A 16,295-nucleotide genomic window follows, 5' to 3' on the forward strand; every position below is an offset into this window, starting at 1 on the left:
TCCAAGTCCTTTTTTTAAATTTCTTCTCACTAAATTTTAATTTTCTCTCCAAATTTAGCTTTTGTTGCCTTTATTGCTTGTTCAGTATACAGATAGGCTACTACCTTCCCTCACTCCCTTCTCAACTGTTGCTTTTCCTTCACGTCCGTCAAGAACTTCCAACCGCAGTCTGGTTTATGAAGAAGTCGATGAAAACTTTCCACTCTCCTTATCTTATTAAACCTAGCTCTAGAATTTCAGAGTGTGTATTTCACTTAATATTATCAAAAGCTTTCTCTAATTCCACAAAAGCTATTAATGTAGATTTGTCTTTTTTAGTTTACCTTTCTAAAGTAAGTCTAACAATGTTTCCCTTCTTCTGTAACTAATTCGTATAAGTACTTTGCAACCTTGAGTTATAGTATGCAGCGACACCTGTCAGTCCCCTGTACACTAGGCAACCGTCACAGTCGCTGTGTACATCTGTCTGCACACCTTTTCGAAGAGAATCCAAAGTATGCTAACATTAATGCTTGGATAAATTACAAAATGTTTCGCTTGTCGTTTCAAGAGGTTGTATAAAAGTTGCCATAAATTTAATATAATTAATAGAGATTACCTTGAAGTTGAATAAAGGTATTTTGTGTGCATCCTATTTCCTCTTTCTTCTATGATATTCATGGGACTTTTTGATGCCTCATCATCCTACATTACATTCCAATATCAGACGCTGAATTCAAGCATTACGTAATGGTTATGGTCATGAAGTACACAGGAAACAGTAGAAGTCAAGTACACGTGCTTTATTAAATTACTTTATTGTTATTTCTCGTATAGCCTTATCCCGGCGACATTAGTTGAATGGCTGAGAGGATTTTGCGTGCTTCTTCGTAGTCAGACCACACTCCGGGACTGGAATAACTCTTCAGAGCCTCCCCATAACGCTCTTCCAACGTCGAGGCCGTGTGCTGGGCGGATTTCACCTCGGGGTACAAAATCTGAAACAAACGAGTTATGGGTTGATATATATTTATCGTGTCAATTACACTCCTGGAAATGGAAAAAAGAACACATTGACACCGGTGTGTCAGACCCACCATACTTGCTCCGGACACTGCGAGAGGGCTGTACAAGCAATGATCACACGCACGGCACAGCGGACACACCAGGAACCGCGGTGTTGGCCGTCGAATGGCGCTAGCTGCGCAGCATTTGTGCACCGCCGCCGTCAGTGTCAGCCAGTTTGCCGTGGCATACGGAGCTCCATCGCAGTCTTTAACACTGGTAGCATGCCGCGACAGCGTGGACGTGAACCGTATGTGCAGTTGACGGACTTTGAGCGAGGGCGTATAGTGGGCATGCGGGAGGCCGGGTGGACGTACCGCCGAATTGCTCAACACGTGGGGCGTGAGGTCTCCACAGTACATCGATGTTGTCGCCAGTGGTCGGCGGAAGGTGCACGTGCCCGTCGACCTGGGACCGGACCGCAGCGACGTACGGATGCACGCCAAGACCGTAGGATCCTACGCAGTGCCGTAGGGGACCGCACCGCCACTTCCCAGCAAATTAGGGACACTGTTGCTCCTGGGGTATCGGCGAGGACCATTCGCAACCGTCTCCATGAAGCTGGGCTACGGTCCCGCACACCGTTAGGCCGTCTTCCGCTCACGCCCCAACATCGTGCAGCCCGCCTCCAGTGGTGTCGCGACAGGCGTGAATGGAGGGACGAATGGAGACGTGTCGTCTTCAGCGATGAGACTCGCTTCTGCCTTGGTGCCAATGATGGTCGTATGCGTGTTTGGCGCCGTGCAGGTGAGCGCCACAATCAGGACTGCATACGACCGAGGCACACAGGGCCAACACCCGGCATCATGGTGTGGGGAGCGATCTCCTACACTGGCCGTACACCACTGGTGATCGTCGAGGGGACACTGAATAGTGCACGGTACATCCAAACCGTCATCGAACCCATCGTTCTACCATTCCTAGACCGGCAAGGGAACTTGCTGTTCCAACAGGACAATGCACGTCCGCATGTATCCCGTGCCACCCAACGTGCTCTAGAAGGTGTAAGTCAACTACCCTGGCCAGCAAGATCTCCGGATCTGTCCCCCATTGAGCATGTTTGGGACTGGATGAAGCGTCGTCTCACGCGGTCTGCACGTCCAGCACGAACGCTGGCCCAACTGAGGCGCCAGGTGGAAATGGCATGGCAAGCCGTTCCACAGGACTACATCCAGCATCTCTACGATCGTCTCCATGGGAGAATAGCAGCCTGCATTGCTGCGAAAGGTGGATATACACTGTACTAGTGCCGACATTGTGCATGCTCTGTTGCCTGTGTCTATGTGCCTGTGGTTCTGTCAGTGTGATCATGTTATGTATCTGACCCCAGGAATGTGTCAATAAAGTTTCCCCTTCCTGGGACAATGAATTCACAGTGTTCTTATTTCAATTTCCAGGAGTGTATTTCCTTTGAGAATAAGATTTCGCTTTAAATGTTAGACATATCCGATAACAAAATATTGATCAACACTATATGATCAAAATTATCCAGACACCTATTAATGAATATTCATATGGAGAATATCCACGGTTTGGCTTTATGACAGTTTGAACTCTAGTAGGTACACTTTCAATGATGTGTCTGAATGTCTGTGGAGGAATGGCAGCTCATTTTTACTCACAAGCCGAAACCAGAGAAGGTAGTGACGCTGGAGGCTGGGGCCTCAGCACGAAATCGACTTTCTGTCTCATCCCAAAGGTGCTCCACTGGGTTCAGGTCGGAGCGCTGGGCAGACCAGTCTATTTCAGGAATGTAACTGTCCACAAACCATTGTCTCACAGCTGCTACTGTATGATAGGGTGCGTTGTCATGCTGGAACAGTTATCGTTCCAGAACTGTTCCTCTGCTGTAAACAGTACACAGTGATGGAAAAGACATTCATAGCCTTCGGCATTTAGCGTTCTCTTATGCTCTGTAAGGGGTCCATACCTCAACAACTTAAAAATATCCACATACAGCAACAACACCTCCTCTGTACTTTGCTGTTGCTACTGCACATGATGACAAGTGACATTCTCCAGGCATTCGCCAAACCCAAATCTGTCCATAGGATTGTCAGAGGATACAGCATGATTCATCATTTCAAATCACTCATTTCTAGTCATTCATTGTCCAGTGGCGTCGCTGTTTACACCACCTCAAGCGTCACTGAGGACTGACTAGAGGAATGGGTGACTTATAGGAGCCTCTCGACCGTTGTAACCCATTCTTTTTAACTCCCTATGCACAGTCATAGTGCCAGCTGGACTGCTGATAGCATTCTCACAAGTGATTCCTTCTCCTAATTACATCCAGTTTTTTACAACCATGCTCCGCATTGTTCGATGGCACCTCTTCGTCAGTATATGAGGTCTGTGCTGTCTTTGTTTAGTTGTGTACCTTCATCTTTTCACTTCACAAGCACACCACTGACAGGCAGTTACAGATGTGTTGGATGTCCCTGAGAGATTTATTGCTCAGGTGACAACCAGTGACTAGTACACGTTCGAAGTCACTGAGTACTCCTAACCGACCAATTCTGCCGCTATTGCTTCTCTACTGACAACAAAATATACGCCAAGTCTACTTTTATACTGGCGTGTCCGCTTCTGGTGACATCTAGTGTTCAATTTTGCTTTAAACAAAAGTCTAACTCAGTAACAAAACATACATCCACAAAAATGGTTCAAATGGCTCTGAGCACTATGGGACTTAACATCTGAGGTCATCGGTCCCCTGGAAGTTAGAACTACTTAAACCTAACTAACCTAAGGACATAACACATATCCATGCCCGAGGCAGGATTCGAACCTGCGACCGTAGCGGTCTCGCGGTTCCAGACTGAAGCGCCTAGAACTGCTCTGCCACACCAGCCGGCAAATATCCACATCCACGTCTACACTCTGCAAGCCACCTTACGATACACGGCGGAGGGTACTTATGGTACCACTGCCTACTAACACCTTCCCTGTTCCATTTACGAATGGCGAGTGTTGGTAAAGCTCCGTATGACATCTAATTTCTCCAATATTCTTGGCGTGATCATTTCTCGAGATGTAAATAATAGATTTCAGCTATCAGTCATCCTTTTTTAATTTTATTGGTAGATCTAGATTTCAGCTAGAAAATAGCTGAAAATCTAGGTTTGCCAATAAAATTTTAAAAGGGCGACTGATAGCTGAAATCTATTACTTACAAGTCAATATAAGAGTCGCTGCGTACAACAGCCTTCTGAATGGAAGGTAACCTAATTTCTCGAGATGTATCTGGGGGAAGGAAATGATATGTTGCCCGACTCTTCTTGTAACTTAAGATTTCAAAATCCGTGAGGCACAGTGAGTCTCTCGCAGATTCTGCCACTAGAGTTTGCTGGAACGTCCGGAATGATCTCCCGCCGAGCACTTCTTTCGTGAATGTATCAAATTTGTATCATTATTTATTACGTCAACGATCACTTAGATAAAAAAAATTTGCTTTACAGGTTTCGGTGAGTAGTTACTGTATTCAGATGCGCTTAATCCACAAGACAGTCGGCCGGAGTGACCGAGCGGTTCTAGGCGCTGCAGTCTGGAACCGTGCGACCGCTACGGTCGCAGGTTCGAATCCTGCCTCGGGCATGGATGTGTGTGATGTCCTTAGGTTAGTTAGGTTTAAGTAGTTCTAAGTTCTAGGGGACTGATGACCTCAGCAGTTAAGTCCCATAGTGCTCAGAGCCATTTGAACCAATCCACAAGACAAAGAAATAGTTAGGTGTTTTGAACATCATAAATTCGTTTAACTTTTCAACTAATGTACTATCGTCACGTGGTAAAAGACAGAAATTACAATAACGACCTGCATTTTAATATATGGGTACAGAAGAGAGAGGGGGGTTGTATGAGGGGCAGACAGGAAAAACATATTCGAAGTGGGAGAACAATAGCCCACTTAGCAACCAATTATATTTTCTGCGGGCAATCAACTGAAACTGGTATCTAAAAAAATAATACCAAGAACGCAAATTAAAGTTAAAAGACAATTGTTTTAAAAATATTTAAGCGTAATATGAGAAATTAAAACACATGCAAACGTCAACGATTGTGATATAAAATCATACAAATGTACATACTCTGCGCTCCTAATTTAGCAATTAAAGCCAAATTTCTAAAATGTGCACTCCTAAGGACATTTACATATACTTACCTACATGGTTACCAGGAAGTTTGTAATTTTTATTCTAATGACCTATACTTCTTTATTTTCTTCGTTGATGATAAATATTTTTATAAAACGTACTTCATCACGGTTCTGTTAATCATTTGGTTGTACACAGACTTTTTATGAGCTCACATTTTAGAAACTTAGCCTTAATCGCTAAATTAGGCGTGCAAAATCTATACATTTGTATGATTTGAAGCTATGACAATCGACGTTTGCATGTGTTTTTAAATTTCCGTATTACCTATAAACATTTTTAAAAAATATTGCATTTTAACTTTAATTTGAGTTCTTGGTGTTGTTTTTTTGTAAATACCATTTTCATGTCATTGATCAGAGAAAATATAATTGTTTGCAAAGTGCGCTGTTGTTCTCCCACTTCGAATATGTTTTTCCCGCCTAACCTTCGTACACCCCTGCCCCTCCCTCACTCTTCCATATCTACATATTACAATGCAGGATGTTAATATACATTCATTGCAGTCTTAAATTACTTTATCACGTTCAAAGCGCCTACCTATGTTTTAGTCTGTACGAAGCTTTTTGTGGCTACAGAACATCCGAAGATGGAAACTACTTGCCGAAACCGGTAATGTGAATTTTTTTTATCTTTCTAAGCGATATTGATGTTTTAAATTATTACACAAACGTTACGGAAGTATTAATACATTTGCTTCAAATAATTTCAATGAATCACCTTCGGACCACTAATTTTCCTATTATTTGTTTCATCTCATCCTTTCACTTTAAGTCGATCCGAATGTTTGTTCCTAGGTATTTTACGGTAGATACTGTGTCCACTGCTTTGACCCAGACAGTGTAATCGAACAATAGTAGACTTCTTCTCCTATTTATGCACAATCCGCTACATTTATTTACGTTCAAGGTGAAGTGCCAGTCCCTGCATCAACCATCGACCTTCTGCAGGCTCCTTCTGGCGTAGCAGACGTCCTGCTGAGACAGCATCGCCCTCGACTAGCGTCATGGAGTTTCCAAAGTTATCCACTAAATCACTAACGTAGCTGCAAACAATAGCGGCCCTATAAAACTCCCTCGGGGCACTCCTAAAAGTACATTTCCCGATTTTGCTGCATTGCAAAGGACACGTTGAGTTCCCTTTGCAAGAATGTACTTCATCCAATAACCAATCTGTTCCAATACTCGGTAAGCTGGTATTTTGTTCACTGAAAGACAGTGTAGGACTGTACCGAATGCCTTACTCAAAAAAAAAAAAAAAGTACGGGATCTATCCGAAAGCCTTTTTTACAGAAGTCATTGACAAACAAAGCGAGCTGTTTTTTTTTCTTTTTTTCAAGATTTCTCTTTGCGGAACCTATTCTGATTTTTATAGAGGAGATTTTTTTTCTCCAAGAACGTCATAGTACGTGGGCATAAAACATGTTCCATAATTCTTCAAAAGACTGATACTGGAGATATCCATGCATACTGTAAAAATGGATATATGTGTGTTTATATGTTTATGTTCCACTTCTTCTCCTAAACCTATTTGCTTGGTACACACATCCTTTACCGTCTGGCAAAAATCGCTGTGGTGGTAAGAAAAACCTGCCTAGCACAGTTCAGAACGAGGCCACCGAGAAAGAAAGGCCGCGGCGCGTGTGTCACGGAGGTAGGCCCGATCCCGCTCGCTCGCTTAACTCAGTAGACAAAATGTGTTTCTCAATCTGTTAACTCGCAACTGGATGTGTACGTACTAACGAGAATTGCATCTTCTGCTGGAAGCTGGTATTATGAAGTCTTACTGATTACTAATCGTACAACAAAATTGAAGATCAATTCTCGACATAAATGGTACAACAGATTTTTTATAGCTTTTAGTCTGTTCTGCGTAACAGTCCTCGTTTCATACAAGGTGTGGTGCCTTACGCAACTGATAATTATTTCGACATGATTTTAATTTTATTGTACCCCAGTATAGACGTAACAAAGTGTTAGTAGGCCTATGCACTTCCTATCATAACAGGTGTAGAAACGCAGTTTTTCTGCTGAGTTGAGCAGCAAGTGAGCGAGCTCGGTCTACCTTCGTGACGTACGCGCCGCGGCCTGTCTTTCTCGTAGGCCTCGGTCCATGAGATATGACGTCATAAACACTGAGATGCGTGAAAAACAGCCCTAGAGCACATGACATTTAAATTTATTACTTCCTTGCTACTAACTCTATTCGCAGCACATTTTGCAAACAGTATCAACATACGCCGCTAATAATATCAATGTATGACACATAGATCGGGAGATGTGGTGTCATATACAATGAGATACGTGAAAAATGACATACGTGAAAAACTGCCGTATCACTGCATCATGCACGACGTTTAAATTTATAACTTCTTTGCTACTTACTTTGTTCACAAAAAACGTCACAGATAATGGCAACTTACGCTGCTGAATGTACCTACCTCGGTACACTGACGGAAAAAATCTTATCAGCAAAAAATAATTAATGTAATGAAATTTCGGGAATGCATTATTCTAGGTAACATAATTTAAGTGATTAAGATTGTAAGATCATAGGTTAGTGCAAGCAAGAGGTAAGCCATTGGGGATGTGAAAGGCTGGTACGTTAATAACTGATGTAACTGCCTAAATGTTGAATGCAGTCATGCAAATGTGCATACATCGCGCTGTACAACTGTCGGATGTCAGTTTATTGGACGGAGTTCTATACCCGTTGCACTTGGTCGGTCGATGCAAGGACAGTTAATGCCGTTTGTGGACGACGCTGCAGTTGCCGTTCGATGATGTCCATGATGTGTTCGACTGGAGACATATCTGATGATCTATCAGGCCAAGGTAACATGTCGACGCTCTGTAGACCATGTTAGGTTACAACAGCGTTATGTGGGCGAGCGTTACTCTGTTGGAAAACATCCTCTGGAATGCTGTTCATGAATGGCAGCACAACAAGTCTATTTATTAGACTGACATACAATTTCGCAGTCAAGATGCGTGGAATAACCGTGAGTGTTCTTCCAGTCATACGAAATCGAACCCCAGACACGAACTCCAAGTGTAGGTCCAATATGTCTAGTGCGCAGACAGGTTGAGTGCAGGTTCTCAAGTGGCCTTCTTCTAACCAATATACGACCGTGACTGGCACCCAGGCAGATTCATCTTTCATCACATGACACAACAGACCTCCACCTCCTCTCGAATGAGCTCTCACTTGACACCTCTGTAGTCGCAAATGGCGGTGATTTGCGGTCACTGGAATCTACGCTACAGCCGGCCGCAGTGGCTGAGCGGTTCTAGACGCTTCAGTCCGGAACTGCGCTGCTGCTACGGTCGCAGGTTCGTATCCTGCCTCGGACATGGATGTGTGTGATGTCCTTAGGTTAGTTAGGCTTAAGTAGTTCTAAGTCTAGAGGACTGATGACCTCAGATGTTAACTCCTATAGTGCTTAGAGCCAATCCACGCTACAGGGCGTCTGGCTCGGAGCTGTCCTTGAAATAACCGATTTGTAACAGTTCGCTGTGTCGCTGTAGCGCCAGCTACTGCTCAGATTGCTGCTGCAAGTACAGTACGATGCGCCACAGCCACACGTCGGACACGATGCTCTTCCCTCTCGAAAGTGCCACATAGCCTATCGGAGCCCAGTCTTCTTGCGACAATACATTTTTGTGACTACCGCTGCCAGCAGTCATGTATAGTGACTACATTCCTGCGAAGTCTTTCAGTAGTATCGCAGAACGAACATCCCGTTTCACGTAGCCCTATTACACGACCTCGTTAAAACTCAATCAGGTGTTGATAACGGCGTCTTTGTCGCCTTAAGGGCATTATTTACTAACATCATCTCACTACCTTCAATTTCAACGGTAACTAACGCTCATGGCCATAACAGCGTATATTTAAGGTAAACCTGATTTTCATCCTCACTGTGACGCAACTAGCTGCACTATTACGCGACAGCTGTGAAATTTGAAAGACATTACCTTTCATATGTAGAAACACACCTACCAACTATCGTTTATGTCGCAAAACTCCTTCTTGGTGTTGGATTTTTTTCCGTTAGTGCTTATCATTTTAAGACATATAGTTCATGAGATACGACGTCATAAACACGAAGATTCTTGAAAAAATACCCCAATCATACATGAAATTTTGATACATTCATTCTTTACTACTAATACGCTCCTGCATTCGATTCAACTTAAGGAAATCTCTGACACCTGGCAACGCTTTTGACAGCTTTCAATTGCGAAGCGCCAACGACTGCAGGGGAAAACAATAACCGTTTATAGATCAATGAAGACGAGTTGCCATAGAGACGTTTATACAATCGCGTTTAGACGCGCGAAACAGATGTCCTTACCCATCTGTACAATATGCATATTTCTTTCATAATTTCGAAGATGTTTACACGAATTTATGGAAATGAAATTTTTTCGCTATTACACAAGAAACGCAGTTAATTTTTTTGTTTCATTTCTAATAGAAAATTGGCAAAATGAATAACCGGGCAATGGCTGGGTTTGCCAGCTTGTACATCTATAATTATGCGCGTGTCTCCGACGAGTTTCTTGAAAACAACAATGACCTGGCCTTTTTTTCTTTTACAAATCACTGGGAAGCTATCGTTGCCCCAATACATACGATAAACTACTGCTAGAAGGGGATCAAGTTCTTTCGCATACTCTCTGCAGAACCTCACAGGTATCTCATCTGGTCAAGTTGCCTTCAGTTGCCGACCGGTTTTAGTTGATTTTCAATTCTGCGATCGCTTATCTCAATATCTCCTTTTCCAGCATTTGTCCAAAGGTTGAAAGGAGGAACCATATTACGGTCTTCCCCGGTGAAACAATTTCGGAACACCCTATTCAACATTTCGTCCTTCTTTCTCGTCATCTTCTGCTACGCTGTCAGTATAGTCACTGAGCGACTGAAAAGATGAGTTCCATCCGCTTACTGACTTAACGTAAGTCCAAAACGTCTTAGGATTTGTACTAAGATCGTTTGACAAAATTTACTATAAAATTCATTGAATGCTTCCCGCATCGCTCTACGCACGCTCATTTTGGTTTCATTCAGCTTCTGTTTCTGTACCAGGCTTTGACTTCCCTTAAATCGGATCTAAAGGTCTCTATCTTTCCCAGCATAATTCTAACACGATCATTAAACCACAGTGATTCCTTTCCAGCCCTCATTAACCTTATTGGCACACGTTTAAGGCATATCGTACAATGCTTTTTGCTTTTACCCATTTGTGTTCCACATCCTGATCCTCAAAGCTGAGTTAGTCATTGATGCCTTCTAAATAGTAGCGGTCTTATGACCACTGATTCCCTCCTCGTCGTTAATTAATAGGAAGCCTAAGACATTAATAGTAAGCCTAAGACATTCCTCGCGTAGTTGATTCTTTATCTCCTGAAGTAATTTTCAGACGAGAAAGAAGCTAGGGTACGTACGACCGAAATTTATTCTATTCAGTCCTATTCTTTCTACAACAGTGCTTCAGTCTGGGCGACTTGCTAAAGCATTCTCACAGAACTATCTATTTTCTAATATGCACACAAAAAATGTTAGTAAATTCTTCATTTGTGTGACCATTGTGTTCATAGCTGTTGGATGATTAATTGAAGTATTTCAAATTCGTATTTGCAGAGGCGGATGTGAAATAACCTAAGTAAACATTGTCTATATTTCCGACTGATTATCATGTAGTTGCAAATTACTATTATTTGTACTTCCTATACAAAAATTTATTTTGTTCCCTAAGTAAGCAGGCATCTTCATTTCCTTGGACTAATCGTTAATTACCTTTCATATAAATTTGCTTTTAAGCTATTATTGCACTCTTGTGCTACCACAATCCTTTCAAACAGCACGTCGTAACAATGCAGTTGTCGCGAGTTAATCAACCTAATGTGCCTTTTGATGTCGGGATGGCTACAAAACAAGTTAAAGATTAATGACAGCAGTAGCGACAAAATTAATATCTTACTTAGCAACTATCATTCGTCAATGAGATGATTCAAGAACTACATCGGTGGTCGGTCTCAAGAATTATGAGGGAGTCATGAGGAGCCTTTGGTGATGTACACTGCAGTCCATTTTCGCGCTGCATTTCAGACACGTTTTGTATGATTTACATTGCATTAATACGAACATTTTAATTCATGATCACACAGGTAAAAGTGTGTTAAGTAGGCAGTAATTTGTATTTAAGTCTTTGACTACCATTTGGACGCATGTATCCCCTGATAAGCTATAGAAGAACAAATGGAAATTTGCTGCACGTTATTGCTGCGTATCAATGTCTCACTCGTAATGGGGAGCCTGATAGTGGTTTGCAGAATTCTTATAATCACAGTGTTCACCTGTAGGCTGTGGTGTCTTCAGGTTTCATTTTTAACCCTCTGTCCCGCTCCGCTCCTTATCATTGCATCGCATTAGTGCGCGCCTACGGATATAGGCAACCCAATAAACAGATTTGCAAAGCGGGCTGCAGTTGCGCCTTCCCCGATAATTCATGTCAATGAGTTGCGCGTACGTATCGACGTTTGCCGCTTCACAAATGTTCCCATATTGAGCACCTGTAATGTGAGTTAAGACTTGGGGATATGCTCTACCCAGTGATGCGTGCCTGCTTCGCGTATTTCTTGTAGTTTTTGTGCAATTGTCTTTCGAAATCCCGCAGGTATAGCCCACATAGGATACAATGACCGATGCGAGGTGACCATTGGTCATCCTAAATGCTGGGCGAGTTCATTTGTTTGCTCGGAAGGGGAGGCCGACTGTGTCTGACAGCTCTCCGCCGGTCGGCGATTTGCTTTAAATAAGGCAATGCGCGAAATTCGAAAACTTTTGCAATGAAAACTAGGGGCCGTTATGATTTTGCGTTTGGTGCATATTACGTAATACGTTGGGGTGTATGAAATTTAGCTAACATATTGAATTTTTCTTTAGACTTGGGTGGAGGCCCCTATCTGTCATCAAAAATGTTCAGATGTGTGTGAAATCTTATGGAACTTAGCTGCTAAGGTCATCAGTCCCTAAGCTTACATACTATTTAACCTAAATTATCCTAAGGACAAACACACACACACCCATGCCCGAGGGAGGACTCGAGCCTCCGCCGGGACCAGCTGCACAGTCCATGACTGCAGCGCCTGAGACCGCTCGGCTAATCCCGCGCGGCATCTCATCAATCAGAGGAAATTGATCTAAAGTAACACAGTCATTTGCTATCGCGCTGCGCTAGCGATAAAGCTAGAGTGAAATATCTACAACATTCCTCATATTTCATAAACCGTTTGAATTATCAAAATGAGATTTTGGCAAATGATAGCACACAAAGAGGAGAGTATTTTTATGTATAGTTATTATGCAAAACTTCAATACCTACCATATTATTTCACTAATTACAGACTTTTCCGATGAAAGAATGTAATTTTTAAGGACCATCTACAGCGGGTGAAACGAGAAGTGCTCTGGGTTTTGGAACAACATATGTGAAGTTATTATACGTTTATTTTGTACCGAGGGCGTGCTTTTTCATAAGATGCTGACCTTACTTTCCCTCAGTTCCTCTCTTAATAAACCTAATAAACCACTTTTACAGAATTCTTTTGCAATGCATCTGCGCAACATATAAGGTGAGACTGTAAACTCTGCTGTGGGGTTTGGCAAAAGAAGCAAATTTTAAGTTGACAACCAGAGAAATGAGTAGGTTTTACTCAAAATTCGGGCCCCCACTTAATATTTACAAAAAACAGAACCTGCGCGTAACCCCCATCACTACCACTCTCCCCAGACGTGCACTGCCGTCTGCCCATCTACCGACCACGGTATTCTGCGCGCACTATATTTATGAATGACGTTGCAAGTCCCACCCCTCCCACATGCTGGAAAAACGAAAGAGCGGGAAGAACCTGTTTCAATTTGTTACTTCTGATTTTCGCATTAAAATAGCCACGCATTGGTGTCTTTCACTCGGCAAATAATATGGTAATCAAAGGGTTAAATAATCTTAAAGCATTCAATGGCAATGGTGTGAGCGAGAAAATGACAAAGTAGCAACCCGGCGCACGGCCGACGACGTAGAGTCCTTGAACGCGTGTCGGGACGATTTCGCACAATCGCCACTTCTTGGGGCAGGAAATGACAGAGAGACTACAGAGACTACTAAGTTAAAACTCGACGAAAAAAAAACGTCATTAACAGTTGCAGCATGCAACAAACTCTCTGTACATAGCAAAATCCGGACACAACGGTCCCTCTGATTTATACCTCACTCAGAGGAACTCTGTGTGGGTTTCTCATCACAGCTTAACCGCTTTATACCAGACTTCCCGTGTTCGAAGTTATCTTTCACCAGTAACACCCCATTCTCGATTCTTTAAAAAGTCGAACTCACCTTTTTAAACATCAGTTGCACATATCTCAATGTCTATGACGTCTTATTTCCTGAACTATGAGCCATAAAATGATATGCTTTTGCATATACATTCAGTATGGATACTGTTTGCAACCTGTGTTACGATTAGAGTGGTAGTAAAAAAGTAATAAATTAAAGCGCCATGCCTGATGCTAAAGTTTTTATTGCATGAACAATTGAAATGTAGTAAGTTATTAATTGTTTCTTTTTATTATTTGAAGCGGAGGGCATGGAATGTCAGAGAGAAAACTTTTCGAAAAATTTTGAAATTATATGTAAAATTTGTTGGATATTATTAATTGCTCTCATTCCACAAAAAATATTGGATGAATATAATCTGGATAGCCGTGAGCTATGCTGTCTCAACACGTACAACTCAGTTTCTAGCTTTAATACTTACCACAGTCTAACAAACAGTCTCGACGCTCCAATTCGTTTTTGTTACCCATAGCGACAGCAGCGCTCCAAGCGGCCAGCAAGTGACACTACTGAAAACGATATCGGTTGATTGCGAATATTAACATTTATAGTGATTTGTAACACAGTTATTCCAATTTTGAGTGTAGGTAACGCCGTAAAAATCTACAATTTGTCATTATTTAGTTTTCACAGATTTTTTTAATGAATTTCTTGTAATGTATAGACATTTACAGAATGATGTTGTTTTCCTCTAATAACAAAAAATTGCGAGCAAACACTAGAAGACCTGATCTTTTGCAGAAAGACGTTGTACATCTACCCAACAAAGGAGAATAGCGATTGCTACACTTTCAGCTAAATTAGTGAAAGTGGAATGTAAGAAACCTATATAGTATATAATACCTACATTATTTTACGTTATACATATGCTATCATAAATGCAGCGTAAGAGAAAACCACACAAACGTCATAATAAATCGTCAAACGAAATAAAACTCTTTTTCCAACACAGAAAGAAATCAATACTACAATTGTTACTAAATCTGAGCCACAAATGGCAAGAATCTTTAACATGTTCGCTTTTGGAGCAAAATTAATTATATTCAAAAAATATTCGTGTATTAGAAAGTCGAGTGAAATGTAAGAATTGGCCAATCTATAATGAAATAATAAGCAATTAGTTGCATAAAAGAAATTTAACTTCTTTGCTGGTTTGCGATAGGCAAAACCGGTGAAGAGATTAAATAATTTTTTCATAATGCGAGGCGACAGTCATAATATTTTCGTTTAAAGTCAGTACCGTCATTAGACTGTTGTTTATTTACGGTGTTACGTGGTGTACTCAGTAATGAAACAAAGCAGTAGGCTCTCCCAGAAATATCGACTCTTAGAACATGTGTCTAATAGTGTATTTTAATACGACAGTATGCATCTTAGGTAATTTATAACACTTAAAACACTTGATAATGACACTTTGAAGCCGAAATCATGATTGTGTAAGTGTAAATGTAACACCGTAAATAAACAACCGTCTAATGGTGGTACTGACTTTAAAGAAAGAAATTAAATTTCTTTTATGCAACTGGTTGCTTATTATTTCATTATATGGTATGTATCATAATTAATGGCGTAAATGCATACAGTTGAAAGTGCACGGTGGTAGAAGAAAAACAGGCTCAGTAAACATAGGGTCTAAAATGCATGCCTTTAGAGCTACGAGCGATTTTTCATCTTCGATACTGTGAAGCAGATCACTTTTACTGCAAGCTCTTTGCTTTCCACATTTTTGGAAGTAATAGAATGGACCAAAACAAGAAAAAATGTCCAGTAAACATTTGCTCTAAAATGCTTACCTTAAAAGTTATGAACAATTGTTCAGTAGAAGAGTTATGTTTCCAAGTAGCGAAGATGAGCACGTGCTCATAGCTCTTAAGGTATGCATTTTAGAGCACATGTTTACTTGATTTTTTTTCTCGTTTTGGTCCACATTACCATTTCCCACAATATGGAAAGCAAAGAGCTTTCAGTAGAAGAGATTTGCTTCATAGTATCGAAGATGAAACATTGTTCGTAGCTCTTAAGGTATGCATTTTCGACCCTGTGTTTACTGAGCTTTTTTTGCTTCTAGCAGCGTGTACTTTCAACTGTATGCGTTTACGCCATTAATTATGATACAATCTGAATACAACGAAAGTTGCTGAAGATGGATAAAATACTAAATTGGCAACTCATTAGATTCCATAAATAAGTTTTTAGTATGAAGGAAAGGGCCTATGGTAATAATAGACAGACAACAGAAATATATGCTGCTCATGCTTTAACTATATCTTTATATTCTCTTTCTTTCAGCGGAATAAGCTGCAAATACGCACATATTCGAAAGCACTTCTTCGTGAATAAGTTGTAGTTTGTTATTGAATCAGTGTGATTCAGCTGTTTTTACATGTATTTCACGACAGTTCATATCTCTTGCTAATTTACTAAAGCATGGAAAGCAAAAATATAATAATATTTCTTTAATTAAATAGAAGATAATTAAAAACCAACATCATCCTTACGATACACGTGACTGTCTGCTTTCTGACCGCTTGGAGCGCTAGTGTCGCTCCAGCTGTCAAACGGTAACAATTTTTGCACCGGGGCGTGTCGTGGCTGTATGCATTTGACTGTGGAATGATGAGGAATACAAAAGAGTCTATCAAACGAGACTTCCGTAAGTTTGCGACTTGGTGATTTACATTGTTTTGGTTTTTTTT

The 16,295-nt window shown here is 41.3% G+C and overlaps 1 protein-coding gene across 1 annotated transcript in view; it reads right to left on the reverse strand.

The window, feature by feature from the left end:
* Positions 1-761: 761 nt before the first annotated feature.
* The window catches only part of LOC126412415 (uncharacterized), a 51,499-nt gene continuing 35,965 nt past the window's right edge, over positions 762-16,295 (reverse strand). Inside the window, exon 4 of the mRNA XM_050082003.1 lies at positions 762-977. Within this exon, the coding sequence (XP_049937960.1) occupies positions 819-977 (159 nt within the window). The 3' untranslated portion in view covers positions 762-818. The remainder of the gene's footprint in view (positions 978-16,295) is intronic.

The sequence above is a fragment of the Schistocerca serialis genome, chromosome 7 (genome assembly GCF_023864345.2).
Source record: "Schistocerca serialis cubense isolate TAMUIC-IGC-003099 chromosome 7, iqSchSeri2.2, whole genome shotgun sequence".
In the NCBI taxonomy this organism is placed as follows: Eukaryota; Metazoa; Arthropoda; class Insecta; order Orthoptera; family Acrididae; genus Schistocerca; species Schistocerca serialis.